General features: G+C 42.6%; 1 protein-coding gene across 1 annotated transcript; it reads left to right on the top strand.

Moving 5' to 3' along the window:
• Nucleotides 1-2,274: 2,274 nt before the first annotated feature.
• NRROS (negative regulator of reactive oxygen species) lies at nucleotides 2,275-25,612 on the top strand. Its single transcript, XM_037524565.2, has 3 exons — nucleotides 2,275-2,348; nucleotides 19,933-20,053; nucleotides 23,424-25,612. The coding sequence occupies exons 2-3, from the start codon at nucleotides 19,946-19,948 to the stop codon at nucleotides 25,392-25,394; spliced, it is 2,079 nt and encodes a 692-aa protein (XP_037380462.1). The 5' UTR covers nucleotides 2,275-2,348; nucleotides 19,933-19,945; the 3' UTR covers nucleotides 25,395-25,612.
• Nucleotides 25,613-26,076: the final 464 nt, after the last annotated feature.

Below are 26,076 nucleotides of genomic sequence, written 5' to 3'. Positions count from 1 at the left end.
TGGGGAGCATTTTCTGTGTTTAGGAAAGTTATGAGCAAGTAAGCCTGGATGAAATGATTTTGTGACTATGTGATGAATTATGGGAAGTAATGAGTAGGCTAGGAGCAAGATCTGGCTAACCAAGACATCTGGACTTTCTTTTCCAGCTGTGAACTACCGAACTCCTTGACTTTACCTTAGATCTTGAGATCTTGGTGTGCTGCTTGACATTTACAATGTAAATGTCACCAAACTTGGCTTACTATGATTGAGCAGAGGGTGGGTATAAATACCACAACACATGGACCAGTTTCAAAGAAAGAGGCACAAAGTCCTCCAGTTTCTCTCCATCCCATGGAGGAATGTGCTTGATCATGGCAGGGTTTGGTGCACCATAGACTGTATTTTATGGGAAGTACCTGATTCCCTCTGCCTCAAGCAGGTGGTTGGGAGGGGATGCTGAGCACCTAATCAAGTTGGAGAATCCTGACTGTGCAGTGAAGGTTACAGCCTTGTTGGCATGAAAAAAATGTTCTCTTTTCAACTGCCAATAAGCATTGGTTTTCACTTAGAATTCTTACTCTCCAAGCCAATTTGCTGTTGCACTAGAGGGAGAGCTGCCGGCACTATTTGCCTCAAACAAACTGGCTTGCCTCCGCATATCTATCAAAACCATCAGTTTTCTAAGATTTTTGTTTTGTTTTGTTTTGCATGGGTTGTAGCTGCTGTTCTCACAACCTCAATGTATAAGGCATATAAAAGAATTTCTCAGGATAAGAGGATAGACTGCCTGGAGTCTCATCTGGATAGTCCCTACACATCTCTGAGGAACCTCTGAGCCTGATTTTAAACTAAAGATGCAGGTAAGAGAGGGAGCGAAAAGGCTTTAAGCAGGTAGTGAGATGATCCAATATACTTTTGGGAAAGATGCCAGTGGACCTTTTGTGAAATTGACAGGGTTAGGGGAAAGGGATTCGGTTTAAGGAGTATTGGTTTTTGAAATGATTCAGACATGAGTTCATGCAGTCTAGACCCAGGAGAGTGACAGCAGTGGAAATGGAAGCAGATCTGGATTCAAGTTAGAGTTAGCAGAAAGAGGTGAGCGACTGGAGGTGAGAGGACCAGACGGCTGAATAGAGACATGCTAGAGAGTGACACCAAAACTGGGAGAGAAACTGACTAAAGCAAAGAATGAGTTACATTTGGGGAAAAGTTTTGTTGTGGCCATTTTGGGACATGTAAAATTTGATTGACCAGTAAGCAATTAAAAAATTAAGTCTGGATTCTCCCTCTTGGGAGAGAATGTTGGAGCTAGAGATTAAAGTTTGGGAGTTATCAATATATTGATAGACAGAAAAGCATGGAAGGAGACTTGCTCTTATTCTCTTAGGATGGACATGTGAAGGAGAATAATAATGCTATACAAAATTGTGGAGGGAGTTATCCAGGACATTCAAGAGTCCAGATCTAATGGGCAAGTACTACACTGAAGATCTTTTTTCCTAACACTCCTATGACAGTGGTCTGATTACTTATTTGGCATGGAGAGACACGAAATACTTTGCATTTTCCACTAGATGGTAAGTTCTCTGTGAATAGGAGATAGTGCCTATAAAGCCCTTACTGTAGACCTGATGGTGTCATTAATTTGATTATTCTTTTGAATTTCCGGCAACAGCTAGCTGGGAATTCTGTGTACATCAGGTATAAAAAAAACCTTATCTATGCAGTCTATGATCGAGAAGTTCACGGCATCCTAACAGTCCATCAGAAAACAATTCCAATTTTTTTTTCTTTTTGATGTGCTGAATACATGAAAGGAGATTATAAATAAAGACTGGAGGGGTGGATGACTCTTCCTGAAGGTGGACTCCCTCCCACCTGGAAAACAGTGTGTCCTACGCATTCCCAAAATCTGCCCCAGCTTGACCCTTGTACGCAACCTTGGAGAAGAGCTGTTGGTTAGCAGAGCTCACAGGCAAGAGCCCAATCTCTAAGGCAAGAGAGCCCGGGGATCCTTGCTTAGCATGGCTGGGAGACCATAAAAATACTGCAGGCCCTTGGTGATGAAGCCCAGCAGACGGGTGGTCCCGGGGGCCACGGTTCCCCGCTTCTCCCATCCCCCTCGCCAGCCCAAGTTCCCTCTAGGATGCCTGCTCGCTGCGAGTGCTGAGTCGCGGAGCAGCTTGCTCTCCATGTGACTTCAGTTTCCGTCCGTTCCTTCCGCAAGTGCTAAAATAATCTGATGCCCTAGAGCGAGGAGGCAGCCCAGCCCCGCGTTCGGCTGCTCTCGAGGACGCGGAGGACCGAGGACGCCGGAGCCCCGGGAGAGGATGCGCCCCGCCGAGCCGCCTGGGCCCGCGGGAGCCGTGAGTATTTCCTGCGTGGCGGGCGCGGGAGGGGCGGCCGCGGCCCTTCTCGAGGCCGACGAGCTCCGGCCGCCGGGCGGGTGGCAGGGGGTGAGCGTCGGTGGCCCTCAGCCCGGGGCTGCCGGGACGCTGTGGCTTGCTGCCTCCAAGCTCTGCCGCTTAGGCGCTGGATTGGGGGGCTGCAGCTCCGGGTGTAAGTGGAAATACCTCCTTCCAGGAGCACTTAGAGCTGAGAAAGGTGATGGGGACGGAGTGTGACTTCAGAGGCAGACCTGGCTTGGCTCTTTGGCTCTGGGGAGAATTTCTGAGGCTCAGGTTCTTGATCTGTAAAATGGGAACAATAGCATTCTCTTCCTGGCTGGGAGGCTGGATGGAATGAGAATGCTGAGGACTCAGCCCCGTGAGAGTTGGGGTCTGCTTTCCTGCCCCACCAAGTGGATTGAGAATCATCATTTCATACATGAAGACACTGATGCTCACAAACGGCAACACATATTCATGACTGTCTCCCATGGGTAGGCGGGTTCAAGGCCTTGGGGATAAACTGTGAAGAAGATAGGCAGGGCCGCTTCCCCACAGAGCGTTTGCGCTTGAGAGATTCGCTAGGGTTCTGCTACTGGGATCCATAGCTAGTAAGTGTCAGAGGGGCGTTAAACCTCAAGCCTTTCTGACCCCTTGTCTGGAGCTCCCCACTTCTTCTCGGTCGGCTTATGCCCCCTCTGGGTGAAACAAATTCTAAAGGGTTCTGCATAGATACCGCCCCCCACCCCCAATCCTCGGGAACACCCATAAATAAGGAGCCACTGGCCAGGCTCATCTTGCCTTGAGATTGGGCTGCCAGCTCACTTTGCCCCTGAGAGAAGGTGACACGTGCCCAGCAAGGCAGGAGGCTGAGGCTGGGTGGTAGGAATGGAGCCCCTGGATAGGCTGGTCCCTGGTGGCCTGTCTCGGGGAATGGGGACTCCATTGACTGTTTTTTCCATGATGAATACAGCCTGCTGGGAGTCTGGGAGGTAGAGACATTCAGTTTATAGAGCTGACCTCCAAGATTTCCTGTGCTCCTTTTCCCCTGCTGGCTGTGCTGCATGGACGGTTTCTGTAGATGTGGATGGTTTGCTGGGTTTTATAGTCCTGGGACTTTTTAGTCCCCACCCTACCCGCCAAACACTCTGTAGGTTTGTATTTGTATGTCCGAGAGTTCCTACAGGGAATTATAGAATCATAGGCCCAGAAGAGAAAAACAAAACATTAAACAACTCAGCTGCTGACTTAGGTTAAAAAAAAAAAAAGACAAAAACAAAACCAAAAACCTGTTGCATTGTTGCCTCTGTGTATAACTTAGACTCTTGGATGGACTGCTAGGTGTGCCTTACATCATGCTCAGACCCACATTGCACTCACATAAGTCAGAGGGAATTTCAACTATGAATGGAAACCATGTTTCTCAGGACATGCTTGTGTGTAATACACCTACAGGTGTCCAGGATCAATGATATGCCTACAAATATTTCTGACAAATATTTCCATCTTTGGTAGAACTAGTCTTCTCAACTTCATCATTGAACAAATGTCATATGCTCAATGTGGTTGGGGGTGGGGGTGGACTCTAATGCTAGATTAGGCAATTGTTACTGAAAGCTCAGAGAGGAGAGGGAAAGGAAAAAGGACATTGATGCTTGGATCTTATCAAGCCTCACAAGAAATGGTAAAACTGAGTTTAGTTGCAAATGATAAAATTCACTTCTACTTGGCTTCAGCCAAAAAAGATAATTTATTGTTTCCAATAACTAAAAAGTCTATGGGGAAAAGCTTCAGGCATGACTGGATCCAGCTGCTGATGCATTGCTAGAATCCATCTATCACAATTCCTTAGTTTTGCTTTCTTCTGTAGGGGCTTCATCATTGAGAAGGTCCTAAAGTTGGTGACAAAAATACCTTCTGCAATGGCAAGCTTAATTCCTGCCAGTTGGAATCTGAAGCAGGAAGAGAAAGTCTTTTCCCTTATAGCTCTAGCAGCAATCCCCTGTTTGTTTCTCATGGATTTGGCTTCTGTGGTGTACCCATTATAAACCAATGACTGTGGTTAGGGTTCTGATGGGTCCAGCTGTTCATAGGCCCCAGAAGCCTATATATTAAGGTCAGAGCAAAAAAAAAGGTAAAAATACAGATATCTTAAGAAAAGAAGGGGGCTGGTTGCATGACGATGTAAAGGTACTTAACACTACTGGACTACACACTTAAAAATGGTTAAAATAGTAAACCTTGTGTTCTGTGTATTTTGCCACAATGAAAATTTTGAAAAGTGAAAGAGATAGAAAAGAAAAAGAGAAAAAAAAGGGGTGGTTTTCTCAAAGGGGAATTGAGGAGTTGTTACCAGAAAGAGACATGAATGGGGCTAAACAAAACCAATCAGTTTCCAGAGCAACTGGAGTCAGGTGCTGAGGCCAAACCGCTTGTAGCTTCTCACTTCAATGCATGAGTGATTTCAGACTAACAAAGGGAAGAAGGAGGAAGTATAACTGTCACAGTTCTCACCAGTGAGGTGGGCATGAGGAGATAGGCTAAATTGGGCCACAAAGTCCTGTGAGGACACAGGGACTTCCCACCTCCAGCTCCGGCCCAGATGGTCACCTCAGTCAGGTGCTGTGTTGTGTGGCCCCAGTGACTTTCTGCTGCCAACTCCCAGAAAGAAGAGAACCAAGAGGGGAGTTCTTTTCAGGGGTGAATTTCAGGCTGTCTTTTCACCCTGGCTATTCTCAAGCAGGACCTAAGTGTCTGAGGCAGCCCAGTACCCACAGTGCCCAGCTGGGGCTGATCTTAGGATACACATCATGTTCTCCAGTAATCTCATGTCACTGGTGCCTCCAGTCTCTCCCTCCTACTTTCCAGTGTCTCCTCTTGGTGGCCTCGCCAGCCGCCATGGCAGAACTTTCTTCTTAGGCTGTAGGATAAGCAGGTCTTTCCCTGCTTGATCCTGAGCCACCTCCTTCTGCTGCAGATATGTTGGTGGTCTCTCTGTCACTACCCAGCTTGGTACCCTGACACCTCCTCATGAGACTCAAATAATCAAAAGTTAAAAAACTTCCATAGGAGCTATCACTATAGCATATTGGCATATTGTATGGATTCCTGAATTATTGCTCAATTGAGCTATTACGATGTGATGAAGAGGTGACATATGCACTGGACCTGAAAGAATGAGTAAGAGCTGCACAGATGGAGAGGACCAGAAAAAGGACCTTTCCCACAGAGGAAACTGTGGAAATGTGAGCTTTAGTTAAGGATAGTGAGTATCTTGGGGCAGCTGAGGCTTGTGGTTTTGAGGTTGAGTTTTGTTGGATTCACACACTAGGTTTGAATTGCAGCCCAGACATTCTCTACTTGGCCTGAAACTTTGTGAGCCTTAGTTTCTGATGTGTAAAATGGGGATTACATTTATCTAGTAGGATTTTGTGAGGATTATTGTAGGTAAGGCATCTGGCAGAGCACTTATGCCAAGGTATGTACCCAATAAACATTAGCTATTACAGTTAAGAGCTAAGCAACTGAGAGCATGAATACTATTCTGTTGAGCTGGTCAATTGTCAAGAATTCACATTCTTCAGTTGTGCTTTTTTCTCAGTAGAACCAAAGTGGGTGATAGGGGTGCAGGTGGGGATGTATTTGCACTCTGGGCAATAGGTATAGTTATCACCTATACTCCCTTCCCTGCCCTTAGGCTCTCACAGACCCTGGGTGGTCCCACCTCCTCTGAATATCCCAAGGTCCACACCACGCAGCTTGCATGGATGGCAGCTACAGTGACCTCTGTTTTACTTATTTCAGCGCCAACTCCCTGTTTGCACAGAGGAACTCTGCCTTCTCTTTCATTCTGACACTGCTTTGCCTTATTAATGAAATTCATAACCTTTCCTGATAGTGACAGCTTTTTCACATACATTCTCTCATTTACTCTTGACACAACCCTTGAGGTCAGTGAGGTAGGCATTATTGTCACCCATGGCCACCGCTGGAGTGAAGTAACAGGAGAAAACATGCCCATAATACTGAAAGGAAATGACAAGTTTGAAGCTAGCACATGATTGGTTGGGTGTCTGTCCACAGAGATTACATGGGTCTTTTACACAAAGGTAACAACACCATGGTCCTATCACCAGCCTTGAAAGAACAGGTGTTATCTCCCCAGGGGAACAATAGGTTTGCATTTTTTAAGACCCATGGCCAGATGCAGCCCGTAGCCATGGAATAGGACAGAGCAAACTGACCTCTGTTGGTTCTAAAGGGCTGACTCTGACCACATAGGGAAGCCAGTTGACTCATTTGTAGCCCTGAGAAGATGAAGCAGATCAAGGTAACACTGTAAGTGATAATCTACACATTGACTGTGCAGAGTCCCCATGGAACAAGCCCAAGGGAAAAAGAGCTGCTGTGACCCTCAAACCTCCCTATGGGCAGAAGCAGAGGCTTAGCCTGTCCCAGACAAGCCTCTGCTCACAAACCACCTCCCTCTGGCAGAGGCAGAGGCTTAGCCAGTCCCAGACAAGCCTCTGCTCACAAACCCTGGTGTGCTTGGCTGACCAGGTGGACTAGGTTCTGGGTGGGAAAAAGAGAGCTGGATTTTAAACCAGTACTTGGAAACCATTGCACTGTGTCCCCTGTGGCACCTTGTCCAAATCATTTCACTTCTCTGGCCTGAGTGTTCTCACTTCTGAAATAGTGGTGGGTAGTCCCTTTGAAAATGGCACAGTTCTTCCCCAAAGAATGGTCAGTGACTAAATTTGAACACAAGTGCATTTACCAGGAGAGACACATGCAAACAGAACTCTCCTTTCTTACACAAGTTCTCAGGATTACACATTCAAGAAGCATTCCAATCCAAGTTATAAAATTCCTCACTTGTTCAGGCTTATAAAAGGATCCAACTCCTAGAGCAAAGGTAAAAGAGTCCCAATAGTATAACCAGCTGCTTGCGAAGCAGTGAGCTCCCACCCTGGGTGTGTTTAGGCACAGACAGGTTGACCGCCCTCTGGGGATGAGGGTCCTATAATGACAACAAAGACTATTTTTCAACTTTCTTTTAAAATTTGTCATAATGTAGTAGCACCCTTGCAGCAAAGGCATTATGGCTACGATTCCCATTTTACAGGGGAGGAGACTGAGGCCAAGAAGTTGAGTGATGCACTCAAGATCAGAGCCAGGCTTCGAGCCTGTTCTATCTGTTCTCTCAGGCTGAGTTCTTCACTCCTTCCAGCTGCTTTTCTGTAGGCTGGGCTAAGAGCACCCAATCCCAAATCTAAATCCCCGGGACTTTGAAAAAGAGAAGTAATGTCTGCAATAAAATTTATTTCATATTTTTTCCTTCCATTAAGAAAAATGGGGGAAAAAAGCCTTCCATGATTTTTTTCTTCCATTAACTCCAAACACGATCATTTTAAGTACACACAAAATAATTTCATTTTGAGTATTTGTAAGAAATTTTCGTTTCCAGTGATAATTATGAGACCCTGATTGTGACATATGTTTTAGTTTAAATTTTTTTCCATACTTATAAATTATGTTTATTGAGGTAATGTCGATTTACAAGGCTGTATAGTTTTAGGAGTATAGGTTCACGCCTCTACAAATGTATGTTACGAACCACACCTGCCGCCAGACCCCCAATAATCCCCACCATACACCACCATAGACCAAAGGTTGCTCCCTTTGCTCCCAGGCTTCCTCCACCCCTTCTGGTAGCCTCAGTTCTACAGTCAAATTTCAAGGGTTTGGTTTGTTTGGTCTTGTTTATTCCTTTGCTTTGCTTCTTTATATTCCACATGAGTGAAATTATTGGTATTTGTCTTTCTCTTTCTGACTTATTTTGCTTAGCACAGTCCCCTACAATTCCATCCATGTCACAAATGGCAAGATTTCATATCTTTTTATAGTTGAACAGTATTCCATTCTGTTTATATATACTGCATCTTCTCTAGCCACTCGTCTGTTGGTGGGCACCAACATATCTTGGCCGATTTCCATATCTTGGCTATTATACATTGTGCTCCAATGAACATAGGAGCGCATGTATCTTATTGAATTAGTGTTTTGTGTTCATATAGTTTACTTTTTAGGTAACAAAAAGTTGATTCTATTCCTTTAAAACTTGTCTTAGTACACTTACTGAAACTGACTGTTTGAAAAGTGGAGAAGTGTCAGGTGCAGTTCTCCCCATGCTGAAATTCTGGTGTGTATCATTTCAAATATTTTCTATGCACAAGCAGATGCATACATCTTCTTTTACCAAAATTGGAGTTCTGCATTCTGTTTTACACTTTCTTTTTTTCTTAATAATATTTTACTATGAACATTTATCCATGTCAATAAATGTTATCGCCAAAGCATTTTTGATTGCAGCATATTATTCCTAGACAGCTACATTGTAGTCTCTTTACCCAATCGTTCCACTGTTGGACTTTCCACTGTTTCCACTTCATTGTACTTCCACTTTTCACATGCACTGTAATTCATCAGGATAAATCTGTTTCTTCAAGATTTTTGATAAATTGTGCTAACTTTTACTTCAGAAGATGTATGCTAATTTGCCCTCCGCCTGCAAGAGATTAAACAGATTTTGGGATATGGAAGACTCAAAGGTCATGCTATTGCTTATATCCTAACATATTCATTATTATGAGAAAAAGCCAGAGAAGCAAATCATGAAGTACAAATTCATACATCGACATTCTAAGTGCTCTGCCATCCCAATTCTAAATTTGCAGGTTCTTTTAACATATCCATCATCTGAAATTGGCCCTTTGAAAATGTAGTAATATATTAATTCAACCAAGGAATAGAACTATTTCTTTACTTGTATAACTATTTTTTATTTTCTTTGTGTAATTCCAAAATCATGATAAAAAAAACTTTGGGGGTCTCCTTGGTGGCCTAGGGGTTAAGTTTCAGTGCTGTAACTGCCATTGCCTGAGTTGGATCCCAGGGAGTAAGCCACATATGGTGCAGCAGACCTCCCCTGTCTTACCCAATGCTCCCCTTAGCAGTGTATTTCAGTGGATCTGCCTGTTCTGCTCCCCACTCTGACTCTGGTGAATCCTCTTACCCCCTGCATCTCTGGGCTACACCCCGGTTCTTCTACACAAAAATAAATAAAGTCTTTAAAAAAAAAACTTTGGATTTAAAGCACACATTTTGGACATTTCACCAAAGAAGATATAGAAATGGTTAATGAACATAAGGAAAATGCTCAACATGATTAGTCATCAGGGAAATGCAAAGAGATAGCACTTCATACCAACTAGGATGGCTATAATAAGAATGACAGAAAATTATAAGATTGGTAAAGATGTGGAGAAATTGAAACACTTATATACTGCTGGTAAGACTATAAAATGGTGCCAAAACTTTGAAAACGATCTGGCAGTTCCTCAAAGTTAAACAAAGAATTACCACATGACCCAGAAATTTCACATTCAGGAATATACTCTAGAGAATTGAAAACACAGGTCCACACAGAACTTGCACTGAAATGTTCATAGAAGCATTTATTCATAAAAACCAAAAGGTGGAAATAACCCAAACTTCTATCAACTAGTGAAAGAATAACAAATGTGGTATAGCCATACAATGGAATATCATTCAACCATAAAAAGTAATAAAGTATTGATACTTGGCACAATATAGATGAACTTTGAAAACATTGTGCTAAATAAAAGAAGCTAGACACACAAAAAGCATTTATGAATTTACAAAACAGGGTCATCTGTAGAGATAGAAAGTGGATGGGAGAAATGAATGATAATTGGTATAGGGTTTCATTTCAGGGTGATGCCAAGGTTCTGGAATTAGATAGCAATGATGGTTGTACAACTTTGTGTAGATATTAAAGACCATTGAATTCTTTACTTTTAAGGGGAGAGTTATACTATAAGTGAATTATATCTCAGTTTATAAGTAGAGATTGTGACTTATTTGTAGGAAAAGAGAACACAAAGTATCTTTCAATTATTTTTACATCTTTTTTAGATTTAATATCTAGTTACCAAGGTAATCCTAAACCGAATATCCAAAAGTTAAATAGTTTTCACCTTGAATTTAATATTTGGGCCAAACTGTCATTCTTATTTTTTCCCTTCCTTCTCTCCCTGCTTTTCTCCCTTCTATTTCTTTCTTTTTTTTGAGGTGATATTGTAAGCAATAAACACATAATGCTCACTCTTTGCTTGTGATAAGTACAATTTCTCCAAACAAAAATCTTGCAAATCAAGTTCATTTTATGAGCTTTCTTTTCAATATGAGTGATTTGTCAGTACCTAACACAAGTTAAATTTCCTGTAACATAATGTAATTAGTTTTAGAATGAATTAAAATAAAACAATTTGTATTTCTGTGTTAATTTGTATATTTTTTTTGTTTTTAAGTGATTTCCAATTTACAGAAAATTTGCACGAATAATACAAAGAATTCCCATAAATTATTTTTTAAAAAAGATTTATTTATTTATTTATGCATACAAGAACTGGGGTACAGGCAAGGGTGAGAGGATTCACCAGAGGTAGAGTGGGGAACAGAACAGGCAAATTGACTGAGGGGAGCAGCGGGCGAGTCAGGAGAGGTCTGCTGTACCATGTGGGTAGCTCCCTGGCCAGGGATTGAACTCGTGCTGCAGTGGCTGTGGATAGCTTCGTAGGTTGCATCTTAACCCCTTGCGCCACCAGGTAGCCCCAGAATTCCCATTAATTCTTCAGCCAGATTAACCAAATGTTAGCATTTTGTCATTCTATCTCTGTCTTACTTTCCACATATTGTGTATATATGTGTGTGTGTGTATTACATATATACAATTTATATAGATAATTTCGTGAATGATTTGAAAGTAATACTGTAGACATCATGTCCCCTTATCTCTAAACGATTCAGTGTATATTTTCTAAGAACAAAATCTGGAATTTAACATTTATACAGCACTATTATTATTATTATTTCATCCATTTTCTATGTTCAAATTTTGCCAAGAGGTTCTGTGAGGCTTCTGTAGTAATTTGATCATTTTGTTACAGAGGTGTCTGCCAGTTTCTCCACTGTAAAGATGTTATTTTTGCCCTTGTATAATTAAGAAATAACTTGTAGGGAGATACTCTTACTATATTTATTTTATTTCCAAGCAAATCCTCTCTCTTTATTTTTACCAACCGTTGATGATTCTATAGTACCTATAAGATGCACTTTGAAAAATGTTTGCTGGATTTAGACTCCAGCCACTTTCTCTAATCTTCAGGTAGCATCATAAAACTTGCAAGTACTTCATAAAGAAAATTATGTCCAATTTTGTCCTTAGTGCTTAAACTTATTAAAGAGCACATTCTGCTTCAGTTTTTGTGTTTCTGTTGTTGTTGCAACATGCAGTACTTGAATGAGCTACTGTGATGTTAGTGGCCGGAGTGGGGGTGTTTTATCATGAAAGCATGGAGCTTGGAAATGGACCCAGCCCCATAAAGAGCCACCAGGAACCCCGAAAGGCAACTTAGAGCCAGTTCTCCTCACCTTCTCTCCCACTCTGCGTGCTCCACCTCCTTGTCATTCTTTCTGTCTCCTTGCTGTCCTCTGTTCACTGTTTCATTAGTTTTGTTCATATGACTTGTAATCCGACTCATAACTTCTGCCCTCTCATGGTAAGATCCCTCAAAAATTCAACTCTACCTTCTCTCTCTGTGCTTCCTAGCTCCAATTTCCACTGCTGCATACCTAATTTTCTCCGTTGTCTCTCTGCACTGGGATCACTCTTATAGTGCAGTCCACATGGAAGGATGAAACTCCCCTGGTCAGATTCTTCCTCAAGAGTCTGCCAGCTTGATGGAGGTAGAGGTGATGGTGAGATCATGTGATTCTCCTGAAGGCTGCCCTTTCAGAGGGACTATGGGTATGACTGTAGGAGCCATTGACCCAGACAGTGAAGTTACGTTAGTACGACAACCATATTTCCTGAACCACCACCAAGATGCATGATCTAACAATTTTGTACTCTTTTAGGTATGAGAGAAACTTGTCTGGAAGCACTAGTTTGAATGTGAAAATGTTAAAATTTTGGATATTTTTAAGGTTTATGTTCATACATATTTTACACTACGCATAGTAACTAAGCACCTTTCTAAGAAGAATATTTGAAATATAAGTATTACTGGAAATTTTAGGATAAAGATTAGAATAATTTTCCCTTCCCCTTTACAAAATCTAACAGTTATTTCATTTGCCCTCATTTTTTATTTTGAAAAATTTCAAATGTACAGAAAAGTTAAAAGAAAGTCCAATGCTAAGTTAACCAATTGGCATATTTTACTTTAAATTTCCCTCTCTGTCCTTATTGAGCCATTTTAAAGTAGATTAAGTTGTAGACATCATGAAACTTCACCCCTAAATACTTCAGCATGTATTTCCTAAGAATAAAGGCACTTTCCTACCTAACCACAGCATCATTAGCATACTTTAAAAATTAGCAATAATCTGATAATATCATCTGTACATAATACCATCTGAAAACACTTAATTGCACACACATTTCCATTTCCCCAATTTTCTCAGCTTTTTTTTTTTTTAGAGATTTTTAAATTTTAATCCCAAATTCACTCAAGGCATATGCAGTGTACCAGGTTATTACAGCTCTTAGTCAAATAACAGTTTTCCTCCCTTTCCCCTCTTTACCTTACTTTGTGTAGCTGAAAATATGGAGCTGGGCAGCATCTATAATGCACACTTTATTGTCAGAAATCTGGTAATCTGAGATAATGGGAATAATTTACCCTAAAAGCCCATTGTAACATCTCATCTCATGCTGGCCTTTTTCTAGTGAACTAAACAAAGCTAGTTAACCATAAGCAAACCTCCCACCACAATAGCCTGTTACAGTTGGTGCCCTGGTCTTCATCATGTCCCCAGAGATTGTTGTTGTCTCCTTGGTCATCTTGATCCTGTTTTCCTGGGCCTGGGTAAAACATCCTGTTTTCGTGATGGTGTCAGTGTCCGGCAATTTCTGATGACACCATTGGGGTAGGACTCTCAGTTCAAAACAAAAGTTTTAGTTCAAAGAAAACAGATTATTAATCACATAGTGTCTGCATGTAGCCTATGGTGTGTGTATGTGAAGGTATGGTGCCTTCCCTTTCTCACTAACCCCTATCATTTTTTTTTTTTTCTTTTAAAGATTTATTTATTTATTTATACAAGCACTGGGTATAGTCAGAAGCGCGGGAGGGTGAGAGAATTCACCAGAGCCAGAGTGCAGAAGAGAACCGGCCGACTGAGGAAGTACACTGCTGAGGGGAGCAGCGGGCGGCAGCAGAGGTCTGTGCGCCATGTGGGACCCTCGCTGGGGGCTGAGGATCGAACCGGTGCTGCAGAGGCTGCGGGCAGCTTCACAGCCCAGCGCTCAACCACTGTGCCACCAGGGGAGGCCTACCTATTTTTTGCAGCGCTCAAGCCAGTGGTGGTCTTGTAGGACCTCTTACAGCCTGAATCTGTCTGACTATTTCCTCATGACTGGGTTCTGGGCAACCATTTTTGGCAAGGATATTACTGAAATGAGGCTCTATGTTTCTGAAGGCACCACACCCGGGGGTGAGAATGGCAGTGGGTCTCATTGTGAGAAATGCTGAACTTGGACACTTAATGGAGGTTGAGCCACTCCAATATTTCTGTTAGGAGTCAAAGAGACCAAAGTTACTTGCCTGAGCTTTCAAATATTTCTTAGTAGTAAGAAATGTTTGAAATGGTCACAAACTAGGGTTTCTGCTCTTTATGATCTATTCTCTGTGGTCTATGACCAGTTGCCTTTCCCTTTCTCCCAGGACCCCAGGTGGGACTTTCTCATTTATCTTTAAACAAAGACAGACCTCCCTACCATTCTGTGAAGACCTCTGTTAGCCCCTGAGCCTGTCGTGTTTACAATTGTCACCATCATACCTTACAGTCTGCCTGTGGGCATAGTCTGCTTCTAGAGATTCCCTCCCCTCACATCAATCTATGAATGTTTGTTCCTAGCACTAAGTACGTCTGAGCGCCACAATTTTCTCTATAAGATCTCTTTCTTTAGAGCTTTTTCAGCTTATATGATTACTTCAAGGATAAAATTCTCAATTATGTGCTAATTTATGTGTAACACTCTTAACACTTACTATTAGCTCCTTTAGCAAAGAGGTTGCTCTAAGGTCTGGCTGTAGCTGCTGCAGTAGTAGCACCTTGAAAGTGTGTAGCACCTTGAAAGTGTGGAAGGTAAGAGAGTGAAGGAGTGGGGAGGTGACATTCAGGGTGCCCCTGAATATTAGAAATCCAGCATCCCTTCCTGAATGTGAAACAAAGAAAACCAACAAAACAAAACCAAAACTTAGGTCAGATTTACTCCTTAGTATCCCAAACTTTTGTTAGGAGGAGGCCTTTTTATGGACAAAAATACCTGTAGATTAGTCCTTACTGGATGGTAGTTTTGTTTTTTTTTTTTTTTAAGATTTATTTATTTATTTTTAAAGATTTATTTATTTATTTATACAAGCACTGGGTACAGTCAGCAGCGCGGCAGGGTGAGAGAATTCACCAGAGCCAGAGCGCGGAGCAGAGCAGGCAGAAGGACCAAAGTACACTGCTGAGAGGAGCAGCAGGCGGCAGGAGAGGTCTGCAGGCCATGCGGGATCCTTCTCTGGTGGCCGGGGAGCAGCCGGGGATCGAACCGGCGCTGCAGAGGCTGCGGGCAGCTTGGCAACCCAGCGCTCAACTGCTGCGCCACCTGGGAGGCCCTGGATGATAGTGTTTTACTGATCACTAAAATATCACATCTTGACAGAAAGCTACTTGGAATAAATAACTCCTTAAAATATTATAATTTAATCATACAGATCTTTTGGGGAGGGAAATAGTATAATAATATGATTAAGTATCAGAGGGACTGACAAAAATAGGGATGTTGCTGCACTCCTAAACTATTTTGAATCTTCTGGTAATAGATGCATAGAAGCCCCAGGACTTTATGAAGCAGAGATTAATCAAAAATTTTACTCACCCTTTCTTCACTGTTCATTGAAAAATGAACACATGTCCCTGTCCCAAGCTGCTCCTTGGACTGCATCACGCTGTCTTCTTCTGTCCAAGGAATCCTAAGCCCAGAACTGATGCAGGCAGTGGGATAGCTATAGAAGTGCTACCCCAGCTTGCTGCCAGCAGGTTGGGATGCCCTTTCCAAATGGAGCAAATGTTTCTATCCCTTTCTTGTTTCACACAATCACAAGCCAACCAATCAGTCTTCTTTTACTTTACTTGGGCCAATAAAGCAGAAGCTTCCTCCTATTGGTTTGAGGAAATAGAAGAAGCATATAAGCACAATTTCTACAACAAATGGGAATTTTTGTAGCTGATGAGCATTCTTCTACCTTTTGCTTCAAGATAGTCTCAGTTCATGTTGTTTTTATGAATTGATACTACTTTCATCACATATTTATGACAACTAGGTCTGGAAAGAGAAAAGCCAGGCAAAAAATATCACTGTCTTTCTGACTAAATTAGAACAATTTTTACAGACAACAACTGTATGCAATTTTCCCCCAAATGTCTGAGGTTGAGTCACAGGTTTCCCTGATAACCAATTAGAATGTACAGTGTCTGGATTCATAATTACATAAGGGATACCTGGGTCAATAGTGTTTTGTCCTGCAAAGCTTATGACTAATTAAAGGCTTAAAGCCTGGCTTTGGTTATGGTCATGACACCATGACTGGATAAAAGATTGGACAGACCTTCTAGAAATTGTTAACTGAATAAAAGAATATAAGATAAATAGTCTCTGCAGAAAAAAGACTTGCAATTTTCTATCTCCACACTTAGAAGGAATCTTTGTTATCTGGTTTATGAAGAGCCTGTTAGTGCCATCTGCTTGCTGTTACAGTATTTCAGGTCTTATACAGGCTATTTTCCCAATAGTCATCCAGACTACGGGGGATATGCTACTGGTTCAGACCCTGCTTGGGACACAGGTTGATTTGCAGTGCCTTTGTATTAACTCTGTGGCTCCCTGAGGGGTTCCCATGCCGCTCAATCATTGAGCCAAGTCCTTTTAAGTATGAAGGGAGGTTCCAAGTTAACCATTTAAATTACTAGTACCCTGCTGCCATGTGTGCCCTTCATCATAATTGTTTTCTATTCACTTACCTTTATCTTCCCAAAATGTATCTAAGATGAGCAACATTTGGTTTAAAAAGTGGATGAAATCAGAGAGAGAGGAGAAAAGTGGGACAGTTGCTTATTTGCACACACAAGCTCATATGTCTTTACTGCTGAAGATGTTACTTGAGTGATCCTAACCCCACTGAGGTAAGCGTGGGTGGAGACAAGCAGTCCTGGGCACACAGGAGTGGGTTCTTGGGGTTTCCCAGTGAGACTTGGCATCCAAGATGTTAATTTTGTACTCTTTGCAGAGCCATGGCTCCGAGGAAGCCTTCTGCAGCTACGCACTCGAGGAAGAATGTTTCTCAACCTGAACAGCTATTATTTTGAGTCTTTTATTTCCTTTCAGAGTCATGTGTACCTTTTTGTTTAGTACTGCTCCAAGGCCGTTCTCACATCATCATATCAGTCCAGTCCAACCAGGAAACACATCTAGATTATTTAAGGCAGAGAAATTTTATTACAGGAAATTAACTACACATGATTAAAGAGGCTGAGAAGCCAAACAGTATAGTCAATCAACCCAGAGGTTAGTATCTATAGGAAGCTGGGTCCTCCCCTACATGGGGAGAAGATAAAGGGAAGAGGGTGTTGCTAGAGCCTTGGAGTCATCAGAAAAAAATGAAAGACTTTTCTGCCTAAGGCAGAGAGGCAGGGAGAGAAATACCCTGATTTTCTCCTTCTGCCATCTGACCTCCCAGTTGTGCCTCCAGTTGACCAAGCCAACTAGAGGCCACGTGACACCCAGAGCTCAGGAAACAAAGTCTCCAGAAGTCAGTCCCTTGAGAGTCAGACACCAGGCTGAGGATGACCAGCTCTCAAGCAGCATGGTCATCTGTTACTGGGATTAGCCTCATTCTGGAATTTATTAATGTAGAATGTTTAATCCAACCTTTTTACATATCTTTCACACATTTTGTTGGGGTAATAACATATTCATCTTTCCAGCTCAAATATTCATTCTTTTTCCTGCTCTGTGTCACAGCGTAGTTATTGAATTAACTTGACCATTATATATAGGAATAACAACTACTCAACTAGCTTGTTGGTGTTTGGAACTCATAAATAATAATTATGTTCTTAACTTCCTTCTTAATTAACAAAGCACTTTCACATATACTTTTTGATTCTCATAAAAACTCTGAATAGTTATCATTATTTCCATTTTATAGAAAGATTATGTGAGTCTTCTTGGAGACTTTATGTGAATTGCTCAAGAACAAACAAGAAATACTGGAGTCAGAATCCAAACTCTGGTCTGTCTGGTTCCAAATCTCATAATCTTCTCATGCTACTGTGTGAGAAAAGGAGTTGCCCACAGGGCACAAGAAGAGTTTTTCTGGGCTGGCTAACTGAGCTGAGGAGGATAGAGAGGATATGTTTAAAATTTGCAAAAATGTCTTTGTTGATCCTGAAATTAAAATTACTCCTTGAGCATAAGTGTCACCAGGGTTTTCTAGCACTCCAGTCTAAAGAATTACATTCTCCCCAAAGAAATTGCATTCTTGCCCTGTGCACAGCTAGATTCAGTATTTCAATATATTGGCTGGCTTTTCTAGAAGCGTCAATGTCACAGTAGTGTGTACTGTCCCAAGCTAATAAAGATGGGCTAAAGAGGACAGGAGTGGGGGAGCTCCACAGTTATCTTCCCCTCTCTTTTCAATAAAATACAGCATCCAGTGAAATTTGAATATCAGATAAACAATGAATATGTTTAGAGTAATTATATCTCAAAGATTCTTTGGAACATATTTATGACTAAAAAATTATTTTTGCTCATCAGACATACAAATGGCATCTTGTAATTTGCTAAGTCTGACAACCTTATCTCAAGATGGGCAGTGATCCCAAGATTTCAGGTGTGTGTGTGTGTGTGTGTGTGTGTGTGTGTGTGTGTGTAGGATACTGAGGACAGGAGTCCATATGGCTCTGTTTTTGCCATCTGTGTCCTGTATATTCCATAAGGTAATAATTCCTGCACAGGTGCAGAAGTGGAAGGAGGGTCTGGGAAGGGGATTCTCATTGTCAGGCAAGTACTAATGCATTCTGAATTGGAGATTCCCTCCCAAAAAGGAGGGTTGACTTGGTCTTGGTCTGTAGTGAAGGTTAAAGTTGATTTGCCTGGTTTCAATTAGCTTTTCTGTTAGTCTGTTTTCACTGGTGAGTATTCAAATCTGACCACGAAGTTAAAAATAACCTCTGAGATATGTAAACTTATTCTAAGAAAGGAAAAGAGGAAGGGCCCAAGATGGCCTAACTGTGTCAGGCAGAAAGTTCTTGGGTCGCTTGGAATAGGTGAGAAGGTGCATTTAACACTGGTGCTGCTGGCCCAGGAGAAGACTGGAAAACAGAGTATGGACTTCCTAAGCTGATGTCAAGAAGAAAATCAGGCAGATGGAATGTTGGAGCTAAGCCCTTGCCTCTCATTTTGAGGGTTCCAGAGCTGGGAGAGTATGCCTCTGGCTACCAATAGGAGGATACTCAACTTACCACTACCTACAGTGAGAGAAATAATGCTGCTTACTCATCCTGGCTCTCAGGGAGGGGAATAGGGGCCTACTCCCAGCCCTGACACGAAGTTGATTTGGAACCTGGAATAGGTCATTATTATCTCTGGGTCTTTGTTCACCAGTCAAAATGTGGTAGTAGAGGTAGGTTGGTTGTATTTCCTTTACAGTTCCTCTTAGTTCTAAAATTCTGTTGGCATGTGGTAATTTTAAACCTTCTTATGACTCTTATTCTGTGTTCACTGGCCAGACAAGAGGACTGATAAACACATTTCATCAGAGATCCTTAATATGTGGAAAGATTTCATTTTTCATTTCTCCTCAGTTTTTTCTATTATCCAAGCCAAAAAATCTTAAGTACTATATTTAAATGAATTAATGAATGAAATCTATTCTTTTCTAAAAGCTTCATGTCAACAAAGCAATTAGTGATTATTGTATTGTTTTGCCCAGAGGTCACAATTAATATTTCGATCCCAGCTCATTATTCATTCATTCAGCAAGTATTTATTGAATCCACGCAATACATCAGACAGATTTGAGCTTTGGGTGTAATACTTCAACAGAACTACAAGCACAGAAAACTCTGGTGACTTAAGACCTGATTCCTCCATTCCTTTGCTTCTCTCTTTCAACTCCTGGGAGTTTCAGTGTTCAGCCATTTGCCTATCAAATGGTAGAGGCAAGACAAAAATGGGTTCTTGTTGACAGCTACAGCGAAAGGTTGAAAGTGTTGGTTAAATTGAGGTATTTGAATAATCTGTAGTTGTGGGCCTCCAAGACCAGACATAACTGAGAACTACCTGCTTCAATCAGGAGTACAAAATGGCCCTCTGGCATGCCCTCATCTTGTTTGCTTTGTTCTTACCCTCTATCCACAGTGCTGTACTTGAGATGGAGTTACTGCTCTTCTGGCTCCTCCTGGGTTTTCACTTCTTGACAGTAGAATGGAGGGACAGAAGTGGAATGGCCACAGCAGCTTCCCAAGAGGGCTGCAAGTTGGTGAGTTTTCTGGGGAACTCCAAGTTGTTTGTTGCTCCTGCCTTGACAAGGTTTGGTTGATTTGGAAAGCTGATGGATTGCCAGTCAAAGAGGGCAAAGAATCAATGATGGTGAATCATCTATACCTTCCTAGCACAGGACCATGTGCAAGCTTCTCTTTAACGAAAAATTAAAATGATGTCTAGGAATGGCCAGGCAGTCACTGCCCTATCTTTCTCATACCTGCTGAAGACAGGAGGCTGCAGAGACAGGACTAGGTTAGCCACCTGAAACAAGAATAACTTGTTAAAAATCTGGATGATTGAGCACCACTAATAGTATCAGAATCTCTGGGTAGGGCATATTAAAGTTTGAGAGCACAGCCTCAGATTTTGTGTATAAACAAATGCTTAATCATCTGCACTATCCTTGACCTACTTAAGCTTAAGAAGATCTAGGAAATGGATATCTGACCTTTTTATGAGTTACTCCTTCCAGGACTCTCAGCTTAAAAATGAAACAGACTTGGCTCACAAAAACTGAGAACATTTCTAGAAATTTTCTCCTCTGCCTATAATTAACGATATCAAAATCTTCTAAATAAACACATTTAATAAAAATAATGGGTTAAAACTTAATTTAAAAATGTGTTCTTAAGGCTAATGAATCTTAAAAACCCAGTTGGTTATGGCTCTTAACCACGTTTAACCTCTAACCACTGTGCTGGAGTATGCTCCAGTATGGGTGAGGAATTATGAACCAAACTATAAACAGCCCAGCCCCACCACACTTACTGGCTGGTGATATTGAAGCCACTCTGTGCCCCAGTTTCCTCACCTGAAAATACAGAGGTAATAATAGTACCAACTAATGATACTATAACACTGGGTTGGTATAATGATTAGATTAATTAATGTGTGTAAAGTTCTCAGAACAGTGCCTAGTATGTCATAAGTGCCGTATTTTATCTATTAGTCTTATTAGTAGTATTAGTCACTCCCACTCAGCCTTCCACTATTCCCTTACAAAGACAGTAAAATTAATTAGTAACTTCACCATAGCTATTCAGAGTCACCAGCCATAAGAAAAAGCTGGAATAAAGCGTGAGATCTTCAACAGCTTTACAGGGTTTAGTCTGGACTCCCTGCCTGACCCTCTCCAGCCTGATGGGCAGGAGTAGGTATTCGGCTGGAATACCAAGAGTGGCTTTCCTGCAGCTGTTTTGAATTGAGTGCTGAGAGTTTGAGATTCCATTGTTGGCCTCACATTAGTCATGTGACATGGCAATAATGTGGACATGGTAAGGTTTTCTTGGGATTTGAGGACCATGTGGTCCTTTTGCAGCACATCAGTGGATCTGCAGGGAATTACGGAGATGTGACCCCTATTACTGCAGCAATTGTGGTGAAACGGGGTGTCCCAACATGGGAAAGCTCCCAGCTACACCATTCTCTAGGGAGGACCTGTGCTGGGGAGACCAACACTTATTCAAATAAAGAAATGCACCTTGTTTCTTCATGGGGAGATTCTTTTGTAAAGATGTCAATTCTCCCCCAGATCACTCCATGATTGTAATGCAATTTTGCCCTGCAAAAATCTATAGACTTTTTGCAGGTCAAGAAAGCAACTTGATAGGAACTTGAAAGGAACTTGATAAATTCCTGCTAACACTCATGGGAAAATTAAAAATAACTCAGATGCACAACAATAAATTAATTTATTAGATTAGATCATGTTAATAATTATAGCTAACATTTATTAAGCATTTATGTGCCAAGTTCTGTATTGGATTTTACGTCAACAACCCTAAACACTAAATCCTGGGGAAAAAAAATTAGACTTCTAATTTTCATTTTCAAGTGGAGTAATGAAGGTCATTCATTTCATAAAAAGAAGAACACTGTAATTCTTGTTCTTTTGCTTTTTTTTTTTTATAATTCTTGTTCTTAACCATTGTGCTGTTCATGCACAATATATAATTGCTAAACTGAATGTAATCAGATTTTTTTTTAAAGATTTATTTTTATTTATTTATTTATTTTTTTATTTATACAAGCACTGGGTACAGTCAGAAGCGCGGGAGGGTGAGAGAATTCACCAGAGCCAGAGGGGAGAGCAGAGCAGGCAGAAGGACCGAAGTACACTGCTGAGGGGAGCAGCAGGCGGCAGGAGAGGTCTGTGCGCCATGTGGGACCCTCCTCCGGTGGCCGGGGAGCAGCCGGAGACCGAACCGGCGCTGCAGAGGCTGCAGGCAGCTTCACAACCCAGCGCTCAACCGCTGCGCCACCGGGGAGGCCCTAAGATTTATTTTTATTGCCAAGAGAATATCACATATTATTGTCTATCACATATTATTGCTAGGGGTAAACTAGATTACTGAACAGTTTGTAAATGCAGTCTCATTAAAAAAATTTTTTACAGGTAGATCTTTACCAAAAGAGGCCAGAAGAAGTTACAAAAAGTAATGTTTCTTTTACACAGAAGTTAAGATTACAGAAGAGTTTAATTTTCTCTATTTCCACACTGTATCAACTTTTAATTATAGGTTTTATTTTATTTATTTATTATTTTTGTGTAGAAGAACTGGGTGCAGGCCAGAGGTGCGGGTGATGGGGTGAGAGGATTCACCAGAGACAGAGTGGGGAGCAGAATGGGCAGATCTACTGAAACACACAGCTGAGGGGAGCAGCGGGCGAGACAGGAGAGGTCTGCTGCACCAGGTGGGTTAGCTCCCTGGCTAGGGATCTAACTCAGGCCATAGCAGTGGGCCTTTGCTGTGGTAGCGCTGAGGCCCCTAGGCCACCAGGGAGGCCCCCTACAAGGTTTTATTTTAATAATCTGATAAAGAACTGGGGGCTCTAAGAGGTTAATTCTTTACCCAAGTCCAAAGCTAACAGGTAGCATATTGTCATGGCTCAGCATTGGTGCTCAGATCTTCCCTAACAGGCTGTGTGTTTTAGGTGAGGCCTAGAGTTCAGCTACTAACTGACTACTTTACTGTGAAGGTAAAGAACAAAGAAAAGCTCTCTTTTGTTCTACATTTTCCTGTCTTAAAAAATATCATGTTCTCTCCCATTCTTGGAATGCAGTGTTTATTTTCTGGTATAAGCATTCAAGGAAATGGGGTCAAATGAAGTGTCCTGAAATAATCTGTCAATAGAAGGACAGTGTGTCATTAACAGAGAGGAATTCAAGCTTCTCTGTGTTTTTCTGGGATTGTTAAATATGACATAAAGCCTAGAGGGCCTTCTATACAGAGGGAAAAAAAATATCATGGTCTCTAGAGTCATTTCCAGAAGTTACGGGAGCAGTCTGATGAAGGAACCGAATTTCTATACAAACTTCTGCCTCACAGACCTCCTCCCTGCTGACCAGTGTGTTTTGGTCCTAGGTCGATGGAGTTGCTGACTGTCGAGGGCAGAACTTGGCTTCAGTGCCCAGCAATCTTCCACCCGACTCCCAGGTGCTCATCCTAGATGCCAACCCTCTCAAGACCCTGTGGAATCATTCCCTCCAGCACTACCCTCTCTTGGGGAGCCTCAGTCTGCACAGGTGCCATCTAGAACATATCAGCCTTGGTGCCTTCCAGGAGCAGACCCACTTGCGCAGCCTGGGCCTTTCAGACAACTCCATCTCAGAGAACTACAAGGAGACGGCAGCTGCTCTCCAGAGCCTGCATGGTCTGCAGAGGCTGGACTTATCAGGGAACTCCCTGACGGAAGACATGGTGGCCCTCATGCTCCAGAATCTCTCTTCACTGGAGTCTGTGTCCCTGGCAAGGAACACCATCATGAGGCTCGATGACTCTGTCTTTAAGGGCCTGAGGCACCTCAGAGAGTTGGATTTGCAGAGAAACTACATTTTTGAGATTGAGGGTGACGCTTTCAATGGCTTGACTGAGCTGAGGCATCTCAACTTGGCCTATAACAACCTCCCTTGCATTGTGGACTTTAGCCTCACACAACTACGGTTCCTCAACGTTAGCTACAATGTCCTGGAATGGTTCCTGGCATCAGGGGGAGAGGCCACCTTTGAACTGGAGACACTGGATCTCTCTCACAATCAGCTGCTGTTTTTTCCTCTCTTGCCCCAGTCCAGCAAGCTACACACGCTCCTGCTGCGGGACAACAACATGGGCTTCTACAGGGACCTGTATAACACCTCGTCACCACAGGAGATGGTGGCCCAGTTCCTCCTTGTGGACGGCAACGTGACCAACATCACCACCGTCAACCTCTGGGAGGAGTTTGCTTCCAGCGACCTCTCTGTTCTACGCTTCCTGGATATGAGCCAGAACCAGTTCCAGTACCTGCCAGATGGCTTCCTAAGGAAAATGCCTTCCCTCTCCCGCCTGAATCTCAACCAGAATTGCCTGATGACGCTCCACATCCAGGAACACGAGCCCCCAGGAGCACTCACCGAATTGGACCTGAGTCAGAACCAGCTGTCAAAGCTGTACTTGGCTCCTGGGCTCTCCAGCTGCCTGAGGAGCCTCCGGTTATTTAACCTGAGCTCCAACCAGCTCTTGGGTGTCCCTGCTGGCCTTTTTTCAGATGCCAGTAGCATCACTACAGTTGACATGAGCCACAATCAGATTTCACTTTGTCCCATACCAACTGGTTTAGATCAGGTGGGCCCCCCCAGTTGTGTGGATTTCAGGAACGTGACATCTTTAAGAACACTCTCTCTGGAGGATTGTGGGCTGCAGGCATTACAAAACTGCTCTTTTCAGGGGACCTCCCTGACCCACTTAGACCTGTCAGGTAATTGGGGGATTCTGAATGGGAGCATTGCTCCTCTCCAGGATATTGCCCCCACTTTACAAGTCCTGTCTCTCAGGAATGTGGGCCTTAGTTCCAGCTTCATGGAGCTGGACTTCTCTGCGTTTGGGAATCTGAGGGACCTGGATCTGTCAGGAAATTCCTTGACCAGTTTCCCAAGGTTTGGGGGCACCCTGGCCTTACAGACCCTGGATCTCCGCAGAAACTCTCTCACAGCCCTCCCCCAGATGGCTGTGTCTGAACAGCTCATGAGAAGTCTGCGGACCATCTACCTCAGTCAGAATCCATATGACTGCTGTGGAGTGGAGGGCTGGGGGGCCCTGCAGCCCCCACATATGATCGCCGACTTGGCTGTGGTCACTTGCAACCTTTCCTCCAAGATCATTCGCCTGATAGACCTGCCCAGAGGCGTGCCTCAAGACTGTAAGTGGGAGCGGGTGGACGTGGGCCTGCTGTACCTCGTACTCATTCTTCCCAGCTGCCTCACTCTGCTGGTGGCCTGCACCATCATCTTCCTCACTTTTAAGAAGCCTCTGCTTCAGGTAATCAAGAGCCGCTGCCACTGGTCCTCCATATACTGACCTGGTCGTGTGACAAGGTTAGAAATTAGGTCTGTGCATGTAAGGACACTTTCTCTGCCAGATTTTGAGATCTGCAGCAGACAAGAGTGATGAACTGAAGTTTAAATTGAAGTTTAAAATGTTTCCATCCCTTAGTTGCCCCAAGTTCTTCCTCCATCGTTATGATTCATCCTCATCATCCTGGTAAAATATTTATTAAGTGACATTCCACAAAAATAAAAAATGTGTCTCATAAATATTTAAAAAATCAAATGCAGCTTGTGTTTTCTTCCTTAATGTTTTTTGATAGTTTCACTTAGGTTATTTTTCAGCGCCCCTTTTATGGTGACATCCATGAAGTTGGTGAGAAAAGGTGGAAATTCAGTGTTACCTAAGCCAAACTACTCTAAGAGGGCTTCCTGTTAATGGTTAAGTGTACCCTGGGAGCTCACCCAGAGCAAGAGTTTCAGAGCCAGACTGAGGGGTCGCAGATAAGGATCCTCACGTCCTGTCTTGACTGGCTTACATGGCCACTGCTGCCAGAGCAGACTGCAGTAGGGTCTTCTCTGGATGTCTTGGGTTTATATCTGGGGTCACTAGGATGCAAACTTAACCCTTACATGAAAAAGTTAAGAGAATACTAATTGGATCCTAAGTTTATTCATGTAGGAACACCAGAAATAGTCCTTGTTCTGAGGGAAAA

This window comes from Talpa occidentalis, unplaced genomic scaffold (assembly GCF_014898055.3).
Source record: "Talpa occidentalis isolate TD23 unplaced genomic scaffold, MPIMG_talOcc4v2.1 talOcc4.4, whole genome shotgun sequence".
Classification (NCBI taxonomy): Eukaryota; Metazoa; Chordata; class Mammalia; order Eulipotyphla; family Talpidae; genus Talpa; species Talpa occidentalis.
The sequence above is the reverse complement of the archived record's forward strand: the minus strand, read 5'-3'. Positions and strand labels throughout refer to the sequence as shown.